The sequence below is a fragment of the Sinocyclocheilus rhinocerous genome, unplaced genomic scaffold, assembly GCF_001515625.1.
Source record: "Sinocyclocheilus rhinocerous isolate Xijiao unplaced genomic scaffold, SAMN03320098_v1.1 scaffold36, whole genome shotgun sequence".
NCBI lineage: Eukaryota > Metazoa > Chordata > Actinopteri > Cypriniformes > Cyprinidae > Sinocyclocheilus > Sinocyclocheilus rhinocerous.
Genome location: NW_015664459.1, coordinates 318,819 through 338,862, shown reverse-complemented (window position 1 = coordinate 338,862; position 20,044 = coordinate 318,819). Strand labels below are relative to the sequence as shown.

Below are 20,044 nucleotides of genomic sequence, written 5' to 3'. Positions count from 1 at the left end.
TTTTTTCCTTTTCTGCTTCCGGAAGACCTGGCGCACCTCGTCTTCGCTGATCTGAATTGTAGGTGTGGGGGAGAGGGGGGTTGCTGGAGGTGTGAATGGTTGTGTGGAGAGGTGTTCAGGGCGGGTGTGGGGTGTTTTTGTATAAATGTATAAATGTATAAATGTAATACATGTATAAATGTAATACATGTATAAATGTAATTATACATTTAATTATAAATGTAATTACAGAAATTAATTACAGGTGTAATTACATGCAGGTATTTTTAAAATATAAGTACAATGTAAAAACATGTATGTCCACAATAAGTGCATTGTACCAAATTATTAATTTAAATGTAAGTACATAGTTGTTAAGGCCACTTAATATAAAGTGGGTCCATTGTTTCTGCTCCAATTAAGCTCATTGTGCTCCCTTTAAGCTCTTTCACATTGAATGTCTATTTAAATACTTCATAACAACAGACTTTAAATATTAACTGATGGTTGTCACTTTAAGTTAATCTTTATAAAATAATTAATTAACTAATGAAAGAGGCATGTCATCTGTACAAAGAAGGAGACATCAGAAACCTGTCATATCTGTCCAGGAAAAATAAAAATAAAACGATTAAAAGCTGGAATACACTATACACGACTTTTAAAATGTAAACAGATTTTTAAAACACCAGCCAGGCATCATACACTTACCGACTATGTAGATAGTCACAAAGGAAAACTGGGCATCATACACTAAACGACTGAGGATCACACACTACCAGATTTTAAATTCCTTCAGATCACAACAAACTCATCCAGAAACGTGCACATTGTTGCTGGTAGACGTATGACAAATGAAAACAATATGTGTTCTAAAATCAGCTGAAAATATCAAACATGTTTGATATCCTCCGACTGGGTGGAATCTAAGTCTGAAGCTAAAAAATCGGAGTCTGTGACCATCATACAGTACACAATGAGGCTAGTTTCTGTGCTCAACCCCATGATTGAAATGTTTTATTGGTTTGTTTTGTTATTTGAATATGTGTTACTTAGCTGACCGTGGACCAGTCATGATGTTGCAATGTGTTTGAATGAGATTCAAGATTCAAGATTCAAAAAACTTTATTAATCCCAGAGGGAAATTGCTTTCCATGTTACAATTTGCTCTCAAGAAAGAAAGAAAGAAATGAAAGAAAGAAAAAATATAATAAAATGAATAAATATATATCTATATATCAATAAAATTAAAATGAATACGTAAAACATACAAATAATAATATAAAACTATACCAGTGAAAATGGTAGTTTAGATCAAATATGAAATGAATTAAAGTGAAATGGAATGACAAATGTGGAATATAATAAGTCCAGTATGGTAATGGTAATTAAGTACAGTAGTTATATAGTATGCATTGCACACTAATCTTAGTATTAATAAATAGGCAGTAATAATAATAATAAATTGCATTGCACAAGAAAAGTCCCTTATTGCATATGAAATGAACATGTATTGCACATGCATTACTCATAAATGTCCCAGCACTTATAGAGAGGAGTTGTACAGCCTGATGGCCACAGGGATAAAGGATCTTCTGAAGTGCTCAGTGGAACACTTGGCAGTAATCAGTCTCTGGCTGAATGTGCTCCTCTGGTCGACCAGCACACTGTGTAGTGGGTGAGAAGGATTGTCCAGGATTGAGTAAAGTTTTGACAACATCCTTCTCTCAGCCACAACGTGAACAGGTTCCAGCTCCATGCCAAGTACAGAGCCAGCCCTCCTAATTTGTTTGTCCAGTTTATTTCTGTCTGCCACCTTCATACTACTTCCCCAACAGACCACCGCATAGAAAATGACACTAGACACCACAGACTCATAGAACATCTGCAGCATAGTGTTGCAGACGTTAAAAGACTTGAGCCTCCTCAGAAAATACAGCCTGCTTTGACCTTTCTTGAAGAGTGCTGTTGAATTTGATGTCCAGTCCAGTTTGTTGTCTATATGGACTCCCAGGTATTTGTAATCTGCAACAATCTCCACTTACTCACCATGGACAGACAAAGGAGTGACGGGGGTCCTGGATTTTCTAAAGTCCACTACAAGTTCCTTTGTTTTCCTGACATTGAGCTGTAGGTGGTTTAGCTCACACCAGGTAACAAAGTTGTCCACTACCGTCTGATACTCTGAGGTGTCACCACCCTGAATACATCCTACAACCACAGAGTCATCAGAGAACTTCTGAAGATGGCAGAATTCGGAGTTGTAACTAAAATCAGATGTATACAGGGTGAAGAGGAAGGGAGAAAGAACTGTCCCCTGAGGAGCACCGGTGCTGCAGATCACAGTGTCGGACACACAGTTCTGTATGCGGACGTTCTGGGGGCGGCCAGTGAGGTAGTCCATAATCCAAGAGACCAGAGGAGTGTACACTTGCATGTTCTTCAACTTCTCCTCCAGTAGGGTGGACCTGATGGTGTTAAAGGCACTAGAGAGATCAAAAAACATAAACCTCACAGAGCTCCTCGGTTTCTCTAGGTGAGTATAGGTTCGATGGAGCAGGTGGACGATGGCATCATCCACTCCAAGTTGAGGCTGGTAGGCAAACTGTAACGGATCAAGGAAGGGTTTGACAAGGGTCCGAATGGATCTGAGGATCAGTCTCTCAAAAACTTTGATTAGGTGAGAGGTCGGCGCTACTGGCCTGTAGTCATTGGGTACACAGGGCCGTGCAACTTTTGGTACCGGCACTAAGCAAGATGTTTTCCATAGCACTGGGACCCTCTCCAGATATAGGCTCAGGTTAAAGATGTATTGTAGCACACCACAAAGTTGCGGGGCACAGTCTTTCAGTATTCTTGGACTGATTCCATCAGGGCCCACAGCCTTTGTGGGGCTAAGCCTGCTCAATTCCCTTCTTACTTGATCCTCTGAGATGGTGATGGTTCTAGAGGAATCTGGCGTAGTGGTCACTACATGTGGGGGATGGACTAGTGAATGTGTAGAGAAGTTATAGGAGGGGAGCATTTGAGACTTCACATCAAATCTATTGAAGAAAAGATTAAGCTCATTAGCATGGTCTATATTGCCCTCCAACAGCTGGCTGCCGGTCTTGTAGCCAGTGATGTTCTCATGCCTCTCCACACCTCCCTCAAGTTATTTTGTTGCAGGCTATTTTCCAATTTCCTCCTGTACTTTTCCTTTCCCTCCCTCATCTTGACAGACAGCAGTCGTTGAGCCCTCTTAGCTTACTCCTTATCACCCATCCTAAAAGCCCTCTTTTTATCATTGAGAGCACCTTTAATGTCCTTGGTGACCCAGGGTTTATTGTTGGGGAAGTAATGAATAGTTTTCAGGGGCATGCAGATGTCAACACAGAAATTAATATATTCCGTGATGCAGTCAGTCAGTTGGTCAATGTCCTCACCCTGTGGCTCACAGAGTACCTCCCAGTTAGTAGACTCAAAGCACTTCTGCAGGGCAGCATTGGCTTCATCAGACCATTTCCTCACCTTCCTGACAGTAGCAGGTTGCCTCTGAACCAGGGGTCTGTATATTGGAAGGAGATGGATCAGGTTGTGATCTGACCTGCCTAGTGGGGGGAGGGCTGAAGAGCTGTAGGCCCCTTTAATATTTGAATACATCAAGTCTAGGGTCCTGACACCTCTGGTGTAACAATCCACATACTGAGTGAAGGTAGGAAGTGTTTTCGTGAGGGACACTTGATTGAAGTCACCGGAGATGAGATACAAGGCGTCGGGGTGGCGAGTCTAAAGTTTGGCAGTGACTGAGTATATGAGATCGCATGCGCCAGCAGCATTAGCGGATGGAGGAATGTAGACGGCGATTTAAATGGCGTGAGAAAACTCTCTAGGCATGTAGTATGGGCGAAGCCCCACAGCCAAAAGTTCAATATCGGGGCTGCAAACACGCTCTTTCACGGTTACATTACCCGGGTGGCACCACATGTTGTTAATATAAACAGCCAGTCCTCCTCCTCTCCTCTTACCGCACTCCTCTCTTCTCCGGTCTCCCCGCACTGCACTGAAGCCGTTTATATTAATGCTGGAATCAGGTATGCCATCATGTAACCATGTCTCCGTAATACACATCAGACTGCATTCGCGAAAGATGTTCTCCCTTCTTACTAAGGGCACTTACTAATGACACTTCACTATGAATATAAACTGATCAAATTGAATGCCTTGTTTCTTGATTTTAGTGTTCTGTTTTTTTTGTGTGTGATTGACTCTGTCCCTTCAAATAAAAATTTTTTTTTTCAATTATTCTTTAAAAAAGTTTTTTTTAAACAAGAATTTTTAATAAAACATGATGTGAGCTTATTGAAAACGGGTGTGCTTAAAGGGTACAAAAAAATTACCCTTACGCACAGCCAGACCTTTTGCATTTAATGATGTACATCTTATTTGAAATGATTCTGTCATTTAAAATAAAATTAAATATTAAGAGATTAAGAGATTGAGAGATTAATATTATATTTTAACATAACTTATTGTACTGAAACTGATATCTTGTGCACCCATGTAGATTTTTGTGAGCTTAATAGCTACGCTTACCCCTAGAGAGAGAGAGAGAGAGAGGGAGAGAGATATGTAGAGTGTCCTAATACATGTTTATTCAAAGAAAGGAGAGAGAAAAGAAAGATTGCAGATGTTTATAAAGCAAGAATAGGTTACAGGAACTATTATATAATTGAGGAAACATTCATATACAAAAAGTGTTAGACTGTACAGACTTCTTTAACTCTATCTAAAAGTGTAGTCCACGTTTGTCTACTATCATAAGTTCTTTAATTAGTTGGAATGACAGATCAAAAATGTTTTTATAAAATAAAGAGCATTCACACATAAACACACGGTGGGCTCATCTGGAACACAGGTGGGCTTAAATGATACACATGTATTTTATAAGCCCTCCCCAGATTTATAAAGTACTGTATGCTCAATTTTAAAACTTACATTTGGAGGGGCTTTAATAGGGTCACTTCCTCTACTGTCATAGTGAGGGGTGTGTATGCATGTACATTTGTATCTGTATGTGAAAGTGTGTATGTTTGTGTTAGGCATGCTCATTCTGTTCAATATTTGCAACAAGTCCCTTTGTATCAATTGTGGCAGGAGACCGTATCAGGTCAGAATTTATGTAGAGTCTGTTGTCAAACGTACATGCTCCAATCACAGGCCTAGGGATTTTCTTAAAAAACAAAAATGTGGCAAGCCCTGCCATAGCAATGATGACAAAGACAACCCCTACTGCGATACCAGCAGAGCCATGAGGGGCCTCTTCCACCACAGTGACTGCAATGCAAAAACAGAAATTAGTAGCAACATTAAAATATGTCTAGAATAAGAATTTAGAGATATATGTATGGTTATTTTATATTTAGGGCTGTCAAGAGTGATACGAATTTTGAGGCCACGAGGCCATGAGGCCACGCCCCACCCTGTCAAAGAAAATTTCCTGTGAGGAGATACTTTGATATAAATATCTGTCTGCCTGTCTGTGTGTGTGTGTGTGTGGAAGCCCACAACTTTATTTAAAAGTTTTCTATTTCAGGTATAGTAATGTATGCTCATCAAGTTTTTAAACTGACAGTTAAGTTTGAAACAGAGCATGGTTCACATGAAAAATTGGTGAAAATGTAAAACCTGTCACGTGGGCTGCACCGAACCAGGTACTACGTGTAAGAGGTGCTCTGAGTTCTGTCACAATACAACTCTGCCGTGATTCATGCAAATATGAAAATGACTCGGTCCAAACTCATCCAGGGAGTAACCAGTGCATACAATGAGTAAGATATGGGCCTGCATAATTTGTTCTAACTCAGGGGTTTCCAACCGTGCTCCTGAAGAGCTACCGCCCTGCAGAGTTCAGCTCCAACTCTAATCAAATACACCTGAACCAGCTAATCAAGGTGTACATGGATACTTGAAATTCACCGGCAGTTGTAATGGAGCAGAACTATCTACAATCATGAAGAGATAAGCCATCTAGTCTAATCACATTTTTCTTTCTTTTCTTTTTTTTCAATAATTAAAGCGTCATCAGAGTTGGTATTTTGGTTTTATATATATGATCAGACACTTGCGCTTAATATTTTCTAAAAAAAAAATCATACTCAAATGGAGTTAACAAGGTTTTTGATGTGACAGAGATCTGTGTTTTGTCCATCATTAGAACGGCCGCATCTGAGGCAGTAAATTAATTGCATTACGTTTTCATCAGTTTGCATGTTTATTGTAGCTATTTGGGCACTCGGTTTCTCTTGTTGTTTAATACATTTGGCCAAAATCTCATGATATAAAAGACGAACAGCTATGTACAGGATATTTAAAACGTACAAAAGTGTATTGGCTACAATTAGACAGCAAATGCTAAGACTCCTCTCTGTTCTTTAAACACACAAAAACATTAGCTTTATAGACAGTGTTTCTTGAGTAAAGGAAACATTGTACTTATTCAAACATCAGTTCTTTATTTACCCTTACATTCCAAAGAAGTAAGTGTCTGTCTTCAAACTGCGCAGCGCGACACTTCATTCTGAATGGAGGCGGGGTGGAGTTATGAGGTTTGACTGACAATTTGAGGATCCAATGGCATAACGAGGTTTAATCACAAGCTCTTTTGAATGCTTTTCATTGGTTAAATATTTGTAAAACCCACAAACAGACATAACGATGACCAATAGCACTGATTTAAAGGGGTCATCGGATGCCCATTTTCCATAAGTTGATATGATTCTTTAGGGTCTTAATGAAAAGTCTATAACATACTTTGGTTAAAATCTCTCAATGGTAGTGTAACACAACACCGTTTTTACCTTGTCAAAAACAGCTCTGTTCACAGCAAGCTGTTTAAGTGCATGTCCTTTTAAATGCTAATGAGCTCTGCTCACCCCACCCCTATCTTCTGTGGGGTTAAGAGCCATTCTCATGAGACTGTAAATGATTTGCAAAGATTCGTAAAGAAAACCTTATACTCACTTCTTCTGTAGGTGAAGCTGGATCACGAATGATTCACGTGAACTTAGATGCATTTAGGTAGATCGGGGGCGCATTGCCTTCAAAAACAAACGTAATCCTCTGCGTCTTCAGAGGCTCAGATGTTGGGAGTAAATGACAACTGCTATGTTCATTATTACATCCAACAACAAAACACCTCAATCACTTAGGAGGGAATCTTGTCTACCCCTGCTCCAGTGTTGAAACAATGGCGGAACGTTTCCATCTCACTCAGGGCAGGTCTACGCTTAAACGCCAGTGTCATTCAATAGTCGTGGGAGGGGCCGTGCAGAACTACGTCACTCTGCCAAGAATCTCAGAACAGCCTGATTTGAGAAAGTGATCATTATTATTGGGATTTTAAAAAAGCACTGGGTGGATTTTTATCATTAAGGGGATGTGAGTACACACTGCCAAAACACATTTATGTTCAAACATGTAAATGTGAATTTTGCATTCGATGACCCCTTTAAAATAATAATAATGAAATATAGTAGAGATAAGGAAGTTTTTGATAATTTTCCACGGCACACCCGACAACCTGTCACAGCACACTAGTGTGCCGCGGCACAGTGGTTGGGAAACACTGGCTTAGGAGATGTAACTGCTAGACCAATCAGACACATCATTATTTGCAGTGCTTGAAGTGAGCACTTCTATATTTTAGTCTTTAGAGTATCGGCACTTTTTTCGTGCATACTGGCACTTCTGACATGTTGCTCGTACTCAGAGTCAAAGTGTCAGTGTCAGTGTCTGGGTGATTAGAAATGACACTATATAAATCACACTACCAGGCGGGGTCATCTTTCATCTCGATAAATCACGTGAATGAAAGCAAGCGGAGTCTGTCTCAGGGGTTTTCAATGAGTGGGGCGCAAGAAATATGATTTTTTTTGTAGGTTTGATATATATCATGTCTTTGTTTAGCAAGATTTCACATCAGTTTTAATTAATTTGGCAAAGACAGTACCCCCCAAATGATAATTTAAAGCCATTATGGGAACTTCGAACTGTGTCCTCTAGCGGTCGCTACAGGGAACGCCTTCGGCATGACCGGTGTCTGAAACATACATAAAAACATGACAATAACATTGACCGGCGACAGCCTATGACGCCACTAATATAACATGACCACAGTATAAAAGGGCGCCGAGAGAACACATCATCCTCTTCTTCATCTTTAAAGGGACTGTTTTGTTTGAATCTGCATACCGGTAAGAATGTGTGCAACCATGGCGAGCACTAGTAAGGTGTTTCTCAGGTGGACCTGGCTGATAAGTTGAAAAAGGGGCTTTGCCTTTCTCGCTCGTCAATCACGGACGAGAGTGAGCTGCTGAATGATGACGCTATTTCTAGGCTAGAGCTCTGCTGGTTCCCAGCCAGGAAGAGCAGGAGTTGTTAGATGAGGATGAGGAAATTGAGACTGAGTCCTCCCAATCCTCCTGCCCTGCATACACGGAGCTGCTTGTGGTTATGGAACACGCCACGGCGAAACTTGACTTGCCGTGGAAGCGGGCCAGGAAGGTGACACCTCGTGGTTGTCTTGACGTGCATTATCTTTCTGATAAACAACTCCAGTTCAGTTGAGCCTTCCTTTTCTTCATTTACAGTCTTCCTTTTCTTCATGATCTTCATTTCAGCAAACTAGTTATGCCAACATCAAACGGGTGCGTGAAAGCGGATATGAGAAGATACCCCCTATTGAAGAGACGCTAGCTTGCTATCTTTCTATGGGTGAGACATCTTCTTTTAAGGCTCCCTCATTGCCATCCAGACCCCTTCAAATTACATCTCATCTGAATGGCATCTGCCCTTGACTAAATATTTTTCTGGTTGACTAGTAGTCATTCATTTTAAGCATTAGTCGACTAATCGCACATTTATTAATAAACCATTTAAATCACTATAATGAGCCTTTAACTGCCTACATCGCCTAATAAGCGCTCAAGCACACGCATAAAGCTTGCCACAGCACACCAGCAGATATAATGATTATGAATGTGTCCAGGAAAAACAGTAAAGTGGCTGCATTAACATTTTAATAATGTATTGATACACTAGTGCTTCCTTTTTTTTCAGCTTAGGAGATGAAGTTGGCGGGACAGAATCATTATCACCGCAGTAGTGGACGTGCCTGTATGCATGTTTCATACGAATGACATAATCTGAGAATATTTGTTTTCCATTGGAATTGGTTCATTTGAAAGTAGACATGTCGCTCTCTATATAGATATGTTTTTCATGTCTGTAAGGCAAGTATATACAAAGTTTCGTGCTCAAGAGACAGCAGAAAGCGCATCCTGTTTGCTTTCATTATTTTACAAAAGAGCAATGTTTTGTTGTTATTGTGAGTGCACACAAATAAACCGAGTCTTTACAGATTCAAAAGACTAATTACTCTTGTCTGTATGACCAAAAATGACAGAGTATTTTGAGAGCAAGTGAGCGCACTGGTGCCTCCATCTGTCATGCAGTGAGCGCTGCTGTTCAGCTTTCACACTCCACACAGAAACTTCAATAGTGCACATTTAACATTAGATCTAAGTTAACATTAGATTGAGCAGCCATGTAAAGTTGCTAATACTTACATATTTCACATGATAAGCCATATTTGATGTTGATGAATGACCTGGCTGACATCGGGGCGAAAGAGAGGGGCTTCTCCTTGCTGACGCTCTTCCCCTTGTTTAGGTGCAACTGACCTTTTCGTTCCTGAGATTGGACCCTCCGCCCCCTTTTTTTTTTTGCATTGGCCTGAGGGCTACCTATGAGGGTGTGTTGCTGGTACTATTTGGCAGGGACCTAGGCCGGTCTCTTCGGCCTCATGCTGGCTGGACTCCAACTCCAAGTTGCTAGGCTTCTTCACGGAAGGCTCCTTGGTCATCAGGTCCCAAGTATAGCGCTGCAACCTCAAAGACCCACAGGCCTATATGAAAGTTCTCCCAGTTTGAGCATTTTCTGGGAGTATTGCTTTGTGAAATGCTCCCTAAGTTACTCTAATCTTGCACGAGGGGCTTCCTGAGATCTGAGCTGAGCTTCCAGTTTGAGCATAAGGGGTTGCCTTAGCCTGGGAGCGCTGCTCCCATGAATTCCATATGCAGTCTTACCAAGTTGCTAGGCCTCCTCCTTGCCTCCTTGGTCAGCCGCCTATATGGTGGGAGCTATGGAACGTATGATTTGTACCTACCTGAATCCCGTTCTTTATTCTCTATCTGAGGTCAGTCTGCATTCTGAGCATGGTAGTGTTCCCCTCACTGCGGGAGGGTTATTTGAGCTTATTTGCTCCTAAGCAGAGCATGCGAGTTTTCCTCTCCTCAGAGAGTTGAGAGTCTAGCTCCTGGGTTATAGACCGCTCTTTCTGGCTGAGCTGAGTGGAAACTCTGGAAACTCCATTGAGTAGCTATGTGAGGTGGTTGGGCCCCTTACGCCTCCCTGCTAGACTGCTTTTGTGGTTGAGAACGCACCCCTCATTCTTGAGGGTCACCTATGAGCATGCCGCTCCCAATTGAGCATCTGAGTGCCTCTCCCACGCCTGGGAAGTCGGGCCCTCCACTCTCCGAGCTCCGTCCAGCAACCACATCAGGTAGTTAGGCTCTGCCTCCCTTATAGGCTGCTCTTGTGATTAAGTTTAGTAGTGCTCCCCTCGTTTGGGGGTCACATTGAGCGCGCTGCTCCCAACTGAGCATTTGAACTCTCCTCTTGGTTTCTGAGTTGAGCTTGGTCCAAAAACCATGTTTATGGTAAGTGTGTGCACTATATGAACTCTATATGAAGAGGAGAGTTTGGGATAAATGCAGAGCACTAATTCCGAGTATGGGTCACCGTACTTGGCCACATGTCACGTCACTTATATGTTTCGCACACTTTTTTAAAATTAAAAAAATGGTGAGGGTGAGGGTAAAGCGATGCTAGCTTTGTTCCCTTTCTCTGAGTCGGCTCAGGCCCCAGTTTTGATAGTCCACTTTAGACATTCTACTACTAACAATAAGTAATTTTGCAACTACATATCAACTAATTTTCATTAATTTGCAACTACATGTCTACTAACTCTCAGAGTAGACTGTTAGGTTAGGTTTAGGGTTAGTAGAATAAGTTGACAATTGCAAAGTTTCTCAATGTTAGTATGTCTCTGAGAAGATAGGGTTGTGTCCTCTCCCCACTGCTCTTCTCCCTGTACACCAACGACTGCACCTCTAAAGACCCCTCTGTCAAGCTCCTGAAGTTCGCAGATGATACCACACTTATCGGCCTCATACAGGATGGTGATGAGCCTGCTTACAGACAAGAGGTTGAGCAGCTGGCTGTCTGGTGCAGTCTTAACAACCTGGAGCTGAACACACTCAAAACAGTGGAGATGATCATGGACTTCAGGAGAAACACCCCTGCACTCCCCCCTCTCACCATCATGAACAGCACTGTAAAAACAGTGGAGTCATTCAGATTCCTGGGAACCACCATCTCTCAGGACCTGAAGTGGGACACTCACATCGACTCCATTGTAAAAAAGGCCCAACAAAGGTTGTACTTCCTTCGCCGGCTGAGGAAATTCAACCTGCCACAGGAGCTGCTGAATCAGTTCTACTCAGCCATCATTGAATCAGGTTGTACTTCCTTCGCCGGCTGAGGAAATTCACCCTGCCACAGGAGCTGCTGAATCAGTTCTACTCAGCCATCATCGAGTCTGTTCTGTGCACATCAATAACTGTCTGGTTTGGTTCAGCTACAAAATCAGACACCAGAAGACTACAGAGAACGGTTCTGACTGCCGAGAGGATAATTGGTGCTCCCCTGCCGACCCTTCAAGAACTGTATACATCCAGAGTGAGGAAAAGGGCTCAGAAAATCACTCTGGATCCCTCACATCCAAGCCATCCCCTTTTTGAACTTTTGCTATCTGGCCAGCGCTTCAGAGCCGCAAATACCAGGACAGCCAGGCACAAAAACAGTTTCTTCCCCCAGGCTATCTACCTTATGAACAGTTAAATGTTCCCCCCATTGTGCAATAAAGATATGTGCAATAACCTTATATTTATTTGTTACCACCTACATCCTAGTACATCCCTGCATCTCACTCTATTCTATTCCTATTCTATCATCTATAGCACAACTGTACATACAATTTATTTATTTATTTATTATTTTTCTATTTTTGTCTATTTATATTTACATACAGTATGTGTGTATTTTTATTCTCATCTTATTTTTATTGTCTGTGTGTTGATGTTGTCTCTGTGTACTGGAAGCTTCTGACACTAAAACAAATTCCTTGTATGCGCAATCATACTTGGCAATAAAGCTCTTTCTGATTCTGATTCTATGTTGTATGTTGTGGACCCATCAAAATAAAGTTTTAGAAGATATTAAGCAGACAGTTTACTAATACTCTAATGACTGTTAGTTGACATGTAGTTGCAAAGTTACTTACTGTTAATAGAATGTCAAAAGTGGACTATCAAAATAAAGTGTTACCCAGTTTTTTACACTGGGCCCCACTCTGCTTTTGTATCCTGATGATACCTACTCGGTTGAGCTGGATAGCGCTCCCCTAATTCTAGAGGGTCACCTGTGAACATGCTCCGTTAGATAGCCATACTAGGTTGTTAGGCCCTGTCTGCCTCCCTAATAGGCTGCTCTCTTGGTTGAGCTTAGTGTGCTCCCCTTGCTAAAGGGTCGCCTGTGTGCACAGTGCTCCCGAATCATATGCTTATGCTCCCATCCATAGGCATGATGATCTACAGTAGTGCTTTGGTTCTGTGACTTGAAGCTGTACAGAATGCTCTGCTACTCTTAAGCATGTTTCAGTCACACCAAGTCCCTAGGGCTGTCCTGGTCTCAGGTGACCTTTAGTAACGGTAATTCTAAAATCCATATTTATGGTAAGTGCACACGCTAGGTCTTTGTGCACTTCTCTAAAATCCATGTACATGGTAAATGTGCATGCTCAGGCTTTTGCGCACTTTTCTAAAATCCTTTTTGGTAAGGGTGATGCACTGATTCCAAGCCTTTGAACTCTGCCTGGGATTCGGGCTTTCTCAAGCTCAGCCCCTAACAGGTAAGTTCATTGTGGCATACAGCTCAGGCCTTTGGCTGAAGGGGATAATGTCACTTACAGCCGTCAAGGCATCCTATTGGCAACTCCCTTGGTTATGGTTGAGTTGGTACTTAGTGCTCGCATTGGTACTTGGCTTGCACTCCCCTCAGCATCAGCATCAGCATGGCAGCATGGGTATATTGTTCCCCGTAGTGACCGCTAGAGGACGCAGTTTGAAGTTGGTTCGCCCTTTTATACTGTGCTCACGCCGGTAGTGACATCATAGGCTGTCGCCGGCCAATGTTATTGTCGTGTTTTTATGTATACTTCAGACAACGGTCACGCCGAAGGCATTCCCAGTAGCAACTGCTAGAGGACGCATTGTCTCGTTCCCTTCTCAGGGAACCATGGTTACATACGTAACCTGAGACGATTTTACAAAAAGTAACTTTAGATTTTTTTTTTTTTCATTCATTCCATTTGGCTGATTGAACGAAACAGTTTTCTTCATTAATGGGCCATTAAATTATTGATTCACCCGATTGGGTGGGCCGGGTGCGTTAATTACATTAAAGATTTTAATTAGATTAACCTGTTAAATAGACAGCCCTAATATATAGATCAGTAGACCAAGATAATCTACAAGGATGTGTGTGTGTGTTGAATATGGACACTTGTGTTGGTGCTATCAAACAGAATTAATTGGAATTTTACAAAATGTAATAGGTAAATGTGTGATTATATATATAAAAAAGCATTCATTTGTAAACTTTGACAGCCCTAATTATAATTAATTACAATTAACTCCTTGCAGAACTTGAAATGTAGATGTATTACATACGTGGTATTGATGGTTTCTCTGTTGGTGGTATAACTGAAATATAAAGACATATTTGTACATGCTTATGAAAGGTAATCTCTAATATTAAACTGAATGTAAAAAAAATAGAGTTGCATTTGTATATTTGTTTGGACAACTAACCTTTTGCAGTCTTGCAAATGTAAGGCTTGTAAGAATTGCAGTTTGTGGTACTCCACATACCAGTGTTTGACTGGACTTCCACACAGCTACCAAAATCACTGGGCATCTGGGGTTTCCAGTTGGTGTAATCTACCACCATATTATCAATCCACATCCATTCTCCTGTGACACACACACATACACACACATCAGATGATGCTTCTGAGATCATTTTGAGAATTGTTTGTTTGGATTAAATACATTTCTAACCCATATGACTGCGGTGCATGCCAATCCAGAATGATTTGATTCCATCCTGCATGATCTCAATATTCCGATTAATAAACATGGATTCTATTGGGTCTTCGATACTCACCAGTGATGCTCCTGAAATTAGAGGCCAGTCTTATTTTTTCAGTCACCAAAAAGAAAACAAAAAGTGGTCCAATAAAAGTGGGCAATCAAATATTTTGTTTATGTCACATTTGAAGCTTGAACATTTTTCAAAACATATCCTTACTGTGTTTGCCAAGAAGAAAAAGTCATACTCTCACACAAAGTCATACTTTCAATAATAGTATCTCTACATAGATGCAATACTACACTCTAAAGAAATGCTGGGATAAAAAACAGACATTTCAGGGTTATTTGGCAACCCGGCACTGGGTAAATATTGGGCAGAACACATGCTGGGTTATTTTGACTCAGCTTGTTGGGTTTTATACATTAACCCATTTGCTGGGTTGCTTTGTTTTTTGTTTTGTTTTACAGTGCTGGGTCAGTCAACCAATTAAAGGTTTTTCATTTTAAATAATAAAAATGCACTCTAAAATCTGTATTATACAGTACAAGAAAAGTAGGCTATACAGTATACACTATTTTTTTTATTCAATGTCAAGTCAGTCTTTAACAATCATAAAATACTCAAAAAAAATTGAGTAAAGGTTTTAGGGGCGTGACAAGAACAGCAAGAGCAGCCAATCTATGGGAAGAAAAATGCTATCAGTAGGCTGTTCCAGTTCATTAAATGACTTATATTCATGACTTATCTTATATTCATGTTTGAAAAGTTAAATCAAAAACAGCTTCACCTTGTGCTATCTTATCTGTCAGACATTTGAGTTTCAACCCATCAAACACATAGCTTGACAATTGCATTGCTAGCGCAATGGATCAGTAGCACTCCTATTGTAGTCAGTGGAATGCACAGCAACTTTGTTGAATATAACAGCAAAGTCACGTCGTGTTTTAGCCCTGGTCGCACATTAATTTGGCGGGAGGTAAAAAAGTAAAAGTAACACTGAAGCCGAGTTAAAGTTAATGAGATAATCAAGCAATTAATTAATTGATGAGTGAGCATTAGTAAAGAAAACCCACTGTTAACAATGTTGAAGATGAACAACTACTGCTCAGGCTTTTAGACATGAAAACGTATCACATAATCCTCAACAGTGGTAACTCTGCTTCAGTGTTACTTTAACACTCTGTAGATTGGGACAATATGTACTCTGAGCAGAGTTGATTTAACTCTGGGAATTTTTCTGAATACAAACCTTAATTTAATTCAGGAAGTTTCCCGTCAGTCAAGTTTTCTTTCAGAACAGAACACAAAATGACTACTATCCAGTATTAACCAGTTTGGCACAGTTTACCCTACATTGGGTTACACTGACCCAGCACTAGGTAGGTGTGTGAGAGGGTTCATCATTTGTACTGACATTGAATGAACCAGCAGCTGAGTTACAGAAAAAAAAACTACCCAGCACCAGGGTAAAAAAAAACTAAACAAAACATATTTAAAATAACCCAATGAACTGACCCAACAAGCGGAACCCAGCATTTGAGTGAGTGAGTGAATAAATGAATAAATATTTTTTTAGACTGCAGAAAACCTAGCACCTGTGTAAAAATATTAAAAAATAACCCAATAAAATGACCCAACAGGCTGAACCCAGCATTTGGAAGGAAGGAAGGAAGGAATACATACATAAAATAACCCAGCATTTTTTGTGTATTGTGTGACTCATGTTTATATTAAAACAAATACATTTACTCTTGTACACTTAAGTTCACAAAGTAAGTAATGCCTACCCATTCTCATGCATTCCACTGTGGCATGAGCCCAGTTGTCAGACCTAGAGGCCATGAAGGCATAACAGTGTCCTCTATAAGGGATCCAGGTTTTATGCTTCTTTGAATCAGGGCAGTTCCCTGGCATCTGAGGTGGATCTGTGGGAGCAATGTCTTCGGGGCAGTGGAAGGATGTTAGCATATTAACTTTGTCTTGAACTAGAAATTCAACTAATAAAAATTATAAGCACCACTCTACAAGTGTCTGTTTTAATGTGAATGTAAGCCTGAAATTTGAATTTTCTGCTTAACATTTTATAACAATTAATTAATTAATACAATTATATTAATAAATTAATCAAATATATTAAAACTATATCAATTTTATTAATATATTAATGAAATTAATATACAAAATTAAATTTACTAAAGTAAATTATTTGTAAGATAATTTACATGTTTATTGCTTGCAGAATGTTGAATGAAATACCTGTGGATCGCTTGCACAGGGAATAATACTTGTTGCTGCATGCAGTAGTTTTCCAGTCACCATCCGTGTCAATATATACACAAGCTAAATTATTTTTGGGCTCTCCTGTTGCCCATTTACTGTAGCTTAGAAGCCAGTTGTCCACCCAGCGGTACCGACCACTTGTCTAAAGCAAACAAATTTCATTGTTAAGATTCTTGACATTACCAACATGTCTTAACATGCTAGTAGTGACTACAATTTTGCCATGTAGATGTTCAACATCTTTTTTTGGTCCTCGAACAACATTCCTGTCAAACGAAGTCTTCACACTAACCCTAATTTTTGATCCGAACCATAACCTATACCTAAAATCAGAGGCAAATTATACAGGGATAAGAATGTTGTTGAAGACCCAACCCCAGCACTAATCTTCAAAATCTCACTGGTTGATCATAGCGTTATTCCATGATCCACATGGATGTTGATCCAGGAACATTTATTACATGGCAAAATTTTTGTTACCTATTTGAGCACACTCACACAGACATTATGTTAGCTTGACACTGAAGTAAACTTTTTACTTTACAAAATTAAAGTTTTAAAATGTTGTCATGTGTTTCAATGCTTACTTTATGCACATGGGAATTACACATTTTCAAATAAATTTTTGTACCAGGTTGCTATTGAGACCGATCCACAGAGGCTCCTTAAGTTTGCTGACTCTAAGGATGGTGTAAGCCTGGCTGATGGAATCAAGCACACTGGCAAGGTCAGCATCATCTGCTTTACACTGTCTCCTAGCTTCATCCCAGCTCATTTTCTCCATTTGAACCTTGTATGAATCATTTGCCAGTGTGAAGAAATGTTGTGGCAATGCTGTTGTCACAGGATGAGCAAGCTGAGAGTCTATAACACATAGGTTAAATACAGGTTACACACGTTAGGTGAAATACGCTAAATAAATGAACAGTGACCTGGTCTAACAATTACTGCTTACCAATAAACTGGTTTGTGTTTTAATACAAGTCATAACATTATACTGCAGAGATTTGCTTGAGCTGTGACCAGTATATTTGTGATATACTTAACTAAAATCATTGTATTAACATTATTTCAGATACAAATTTTGCAATGATTTGATGATTGATCCAACCTGTTTTCCTTTTGCAGATGAAACCTCTTTGATCTCCACAGACTTTAACTTTCCACACACCTGTCATCTTTTCTGGGCTTCTAACCATGACAACACAGTCAAAAATCTGAATGGAATAGAGTTCAGAAAAATTATCTCAGCATAAAAAAGAAACAAACAAATATACAAAAGTCAAACATGTTTTTTCTTTCTATGTAAAATTTCTACGTTAATGAAAACTTCATGTTCATATTTAAGAAATAAATGAACTTTTCCACGACATTCTAATTTATTGAGATGCACCTGTATATATTACCACTGTTCTCTCACCCAGCACCCCCACTCAACTCCTTCTCCCAAACACACTTGGTCTTTACTTAGCCTGCTAACAATTATGTATACAATTTGAATAAACATGAAAATATTAAATAAATAAAAGACAAAGTAATTAGTATAGCAGTTACTTAGTTAGTTAGTATATACATGTTTTTATTGTTACCATTTGTCACCAATGTTCTACTAACGGCCCAATGGCTATGTTAGCTGGGAAAGATACAGATTTAGATACAATTTTACACAGAATTTTTCAGAGTTTCATTTACATATTTTCAAGGCAAGAGTGAGAAAATTATTTAAACTCTGGTAGCCTCAAAATCCAGAATTGCACCTCTTAAAAAATTACCTCGACTGTAGCTAATATAAGCCCTAATAGGTGGCAGGCTAGGCAATAATCTGTTGAAGGATTTTAAAGCCCAAAGTATACTTCACTTTTTATGTGTACTCAAAGGACAGCACACAGTGCATGTTACACAAATTTCGTCATCAGAATAGTACGCGCATACTGTACGCACACCACTCAATTTTTGTAGCATGTGTAGGTCGCACACATGCATTGAATTTGTTTTGCAGTAATCAGTTGTTCCACAAGGTGGCAACACTGTCCCGGGCCGTTGTTTCAAAGTTGAAAATGAAACTAAAGAGGCGGAACAACAGCAACAACAAAATAGAGGAGATGCAACAACAACTGCAGAGGTGCTCATGTACTCAATAGCCTGTAAATCATCTTGGTTACACATGTAACCCTAGTTCCCTGAATAGGGAACAAGACACTGCATCAATAGCTGGCACTGTGGGAACACCTCCAGTTATGACGATGATCTGAAGCCTGTATAAAACTCATATAAATGTATTGACCTCTGAGGTGCTGCATCACTTGTGCTTTAAAAGGATGTATCCTTGCCATTAAGCATTTCTGCAAAGGAAGTCATATGCAGTAACGAAGGAGTACGGCAAACTAAACGCATTACCTAGATGTTCCCCTGCATAGGTTCACTCAATGTTGCATCAGTAGGTACTATACTGTACCCTACTACGGTGTGACTGCTAGCTTATGAAATCATGAAATGACTACAGACGGACAGATAAATATGAACTGACACCTGTTTAAGCAGACAGAACCTTGAAACTAGGGGTCAAGTCGATAATCCAGTTTTGAAGAGTTGGTTTGCTGATATACAAATATCCTTCAATGATGCACCCTTAGATAATGCCTGAAAGGAGGCCTTGAGTTGATTCATAAAATGGTGAATAAACTGTACATAATCAGTATAAGAAGCACTGCTCTTGTTGATTGAGGACAATTTCTCGATGTTGAGACAACAAACTCTTTGAGTCAGTATCAGCCAATAGTCAAAATAATGGACTATTGGCTTATACTGAGCTACAAGTCGCTAAGACCAGGCCAAAGGGTAGCACCTACAATTGGTAAGCTTCACGTTGGTTATGAAGAAGCCATTTCTTAAAATTATGCTTAAATTAGTTAAATGATGTACATTCTCTAATTGATTGTGGTATTGAATTCCACTGATGTGATGCTGTGAAAGAAAAAAAACAGCTTGACCAAACAAGGTTTTCCTACGTAGAATTATGCAATCAGCTTTAGCTGCACCTCTAGTTACTCTGTTTTCAATATATTTAAATGTAATAAAGTCAACCAGAAGAGGAGGAGCCAAAACATGCATAACCTTATAAACTAAACAAACATTTTTAAACTTGATGTTTTCCCAACTAAGCAGGTTATACGTATTTAAAATATAACAATGGGGAAAACTAAATTGTTTTTATCTAAAATTTTAAGTGCTTGTTTGTACAATAATTCCAATGGTTTTAGAACTATAGAATGTGTATTAGACCAACTTGTCAGACAATAAGTAATATGAGAAAGATTCATATTAAGCCCGGGAAGGGCTCCTGATCCCCAGTTCAGCCCGGGAAGGACTCCTGATCTCCAGTTCAGCCCGGGAAGGGCTCCTGATCCCCAGTTCAGCCGGGAAGGGCTCCTGATCCCCAGTTCAGCCCAGGAAGGGCTCCTGATCCCCA

At 39.9% G+C, this 20,044-nt stretch overlaps 1 protein-coding gene across 1 annotated transcript in view; it reads right to left on the bottom strand.

Moving 5' to 3' along the window:
* Positions 1 to 4,603: 4,603 nt before the first annotated feature.
* LOC107730100 (macrophage mannose receptor 1-like) overlaps positions 4,604 to 20,044 on the bottom strand; it is an 80,796-nt gene continuing 65,355 nt past the window's right edge. Inside the window, exons 18-25 of the mRNA XM_016540834.1 lie at positions 17,687 to 17,792; positions 17,207 to 17,439; positions 16,552 to 16,717; positions 16,083 to 16,235; positions 14,262 to 14,378; positions 14,013 to 14,174; positions 13,872 to 13,904; positions 4,604 to 5,295 (exon numbers count right to left, since the gene is read on the bottom strand). Of these exons, the coding sequence (XP_016396320.1) occupies positions 5,057 to 5,295; positions 13,872 to 13,904; positions 14,013 to 14,174; positions 14,262 to 14,378; positions 16,083 to 16,235; positions 16,552 to 16,717; positions 17,207 to 17,439; positions 17,687 to 17,792 (1,209 nt within the window). The 3' untranslated portion in view covers positions 4,604 to 5,056. The remainder of the gene's footprint in view (positions 5,296 to 13,871; positions 13,905 to 14,012; positions 14,175 to 14,261; positions 14,379 to 16,082; positions 16,236 to 16,551; positions 16,718 to 17,206; positions 17,440 to 17,686; positions 17,793 to 20,044) is intronic.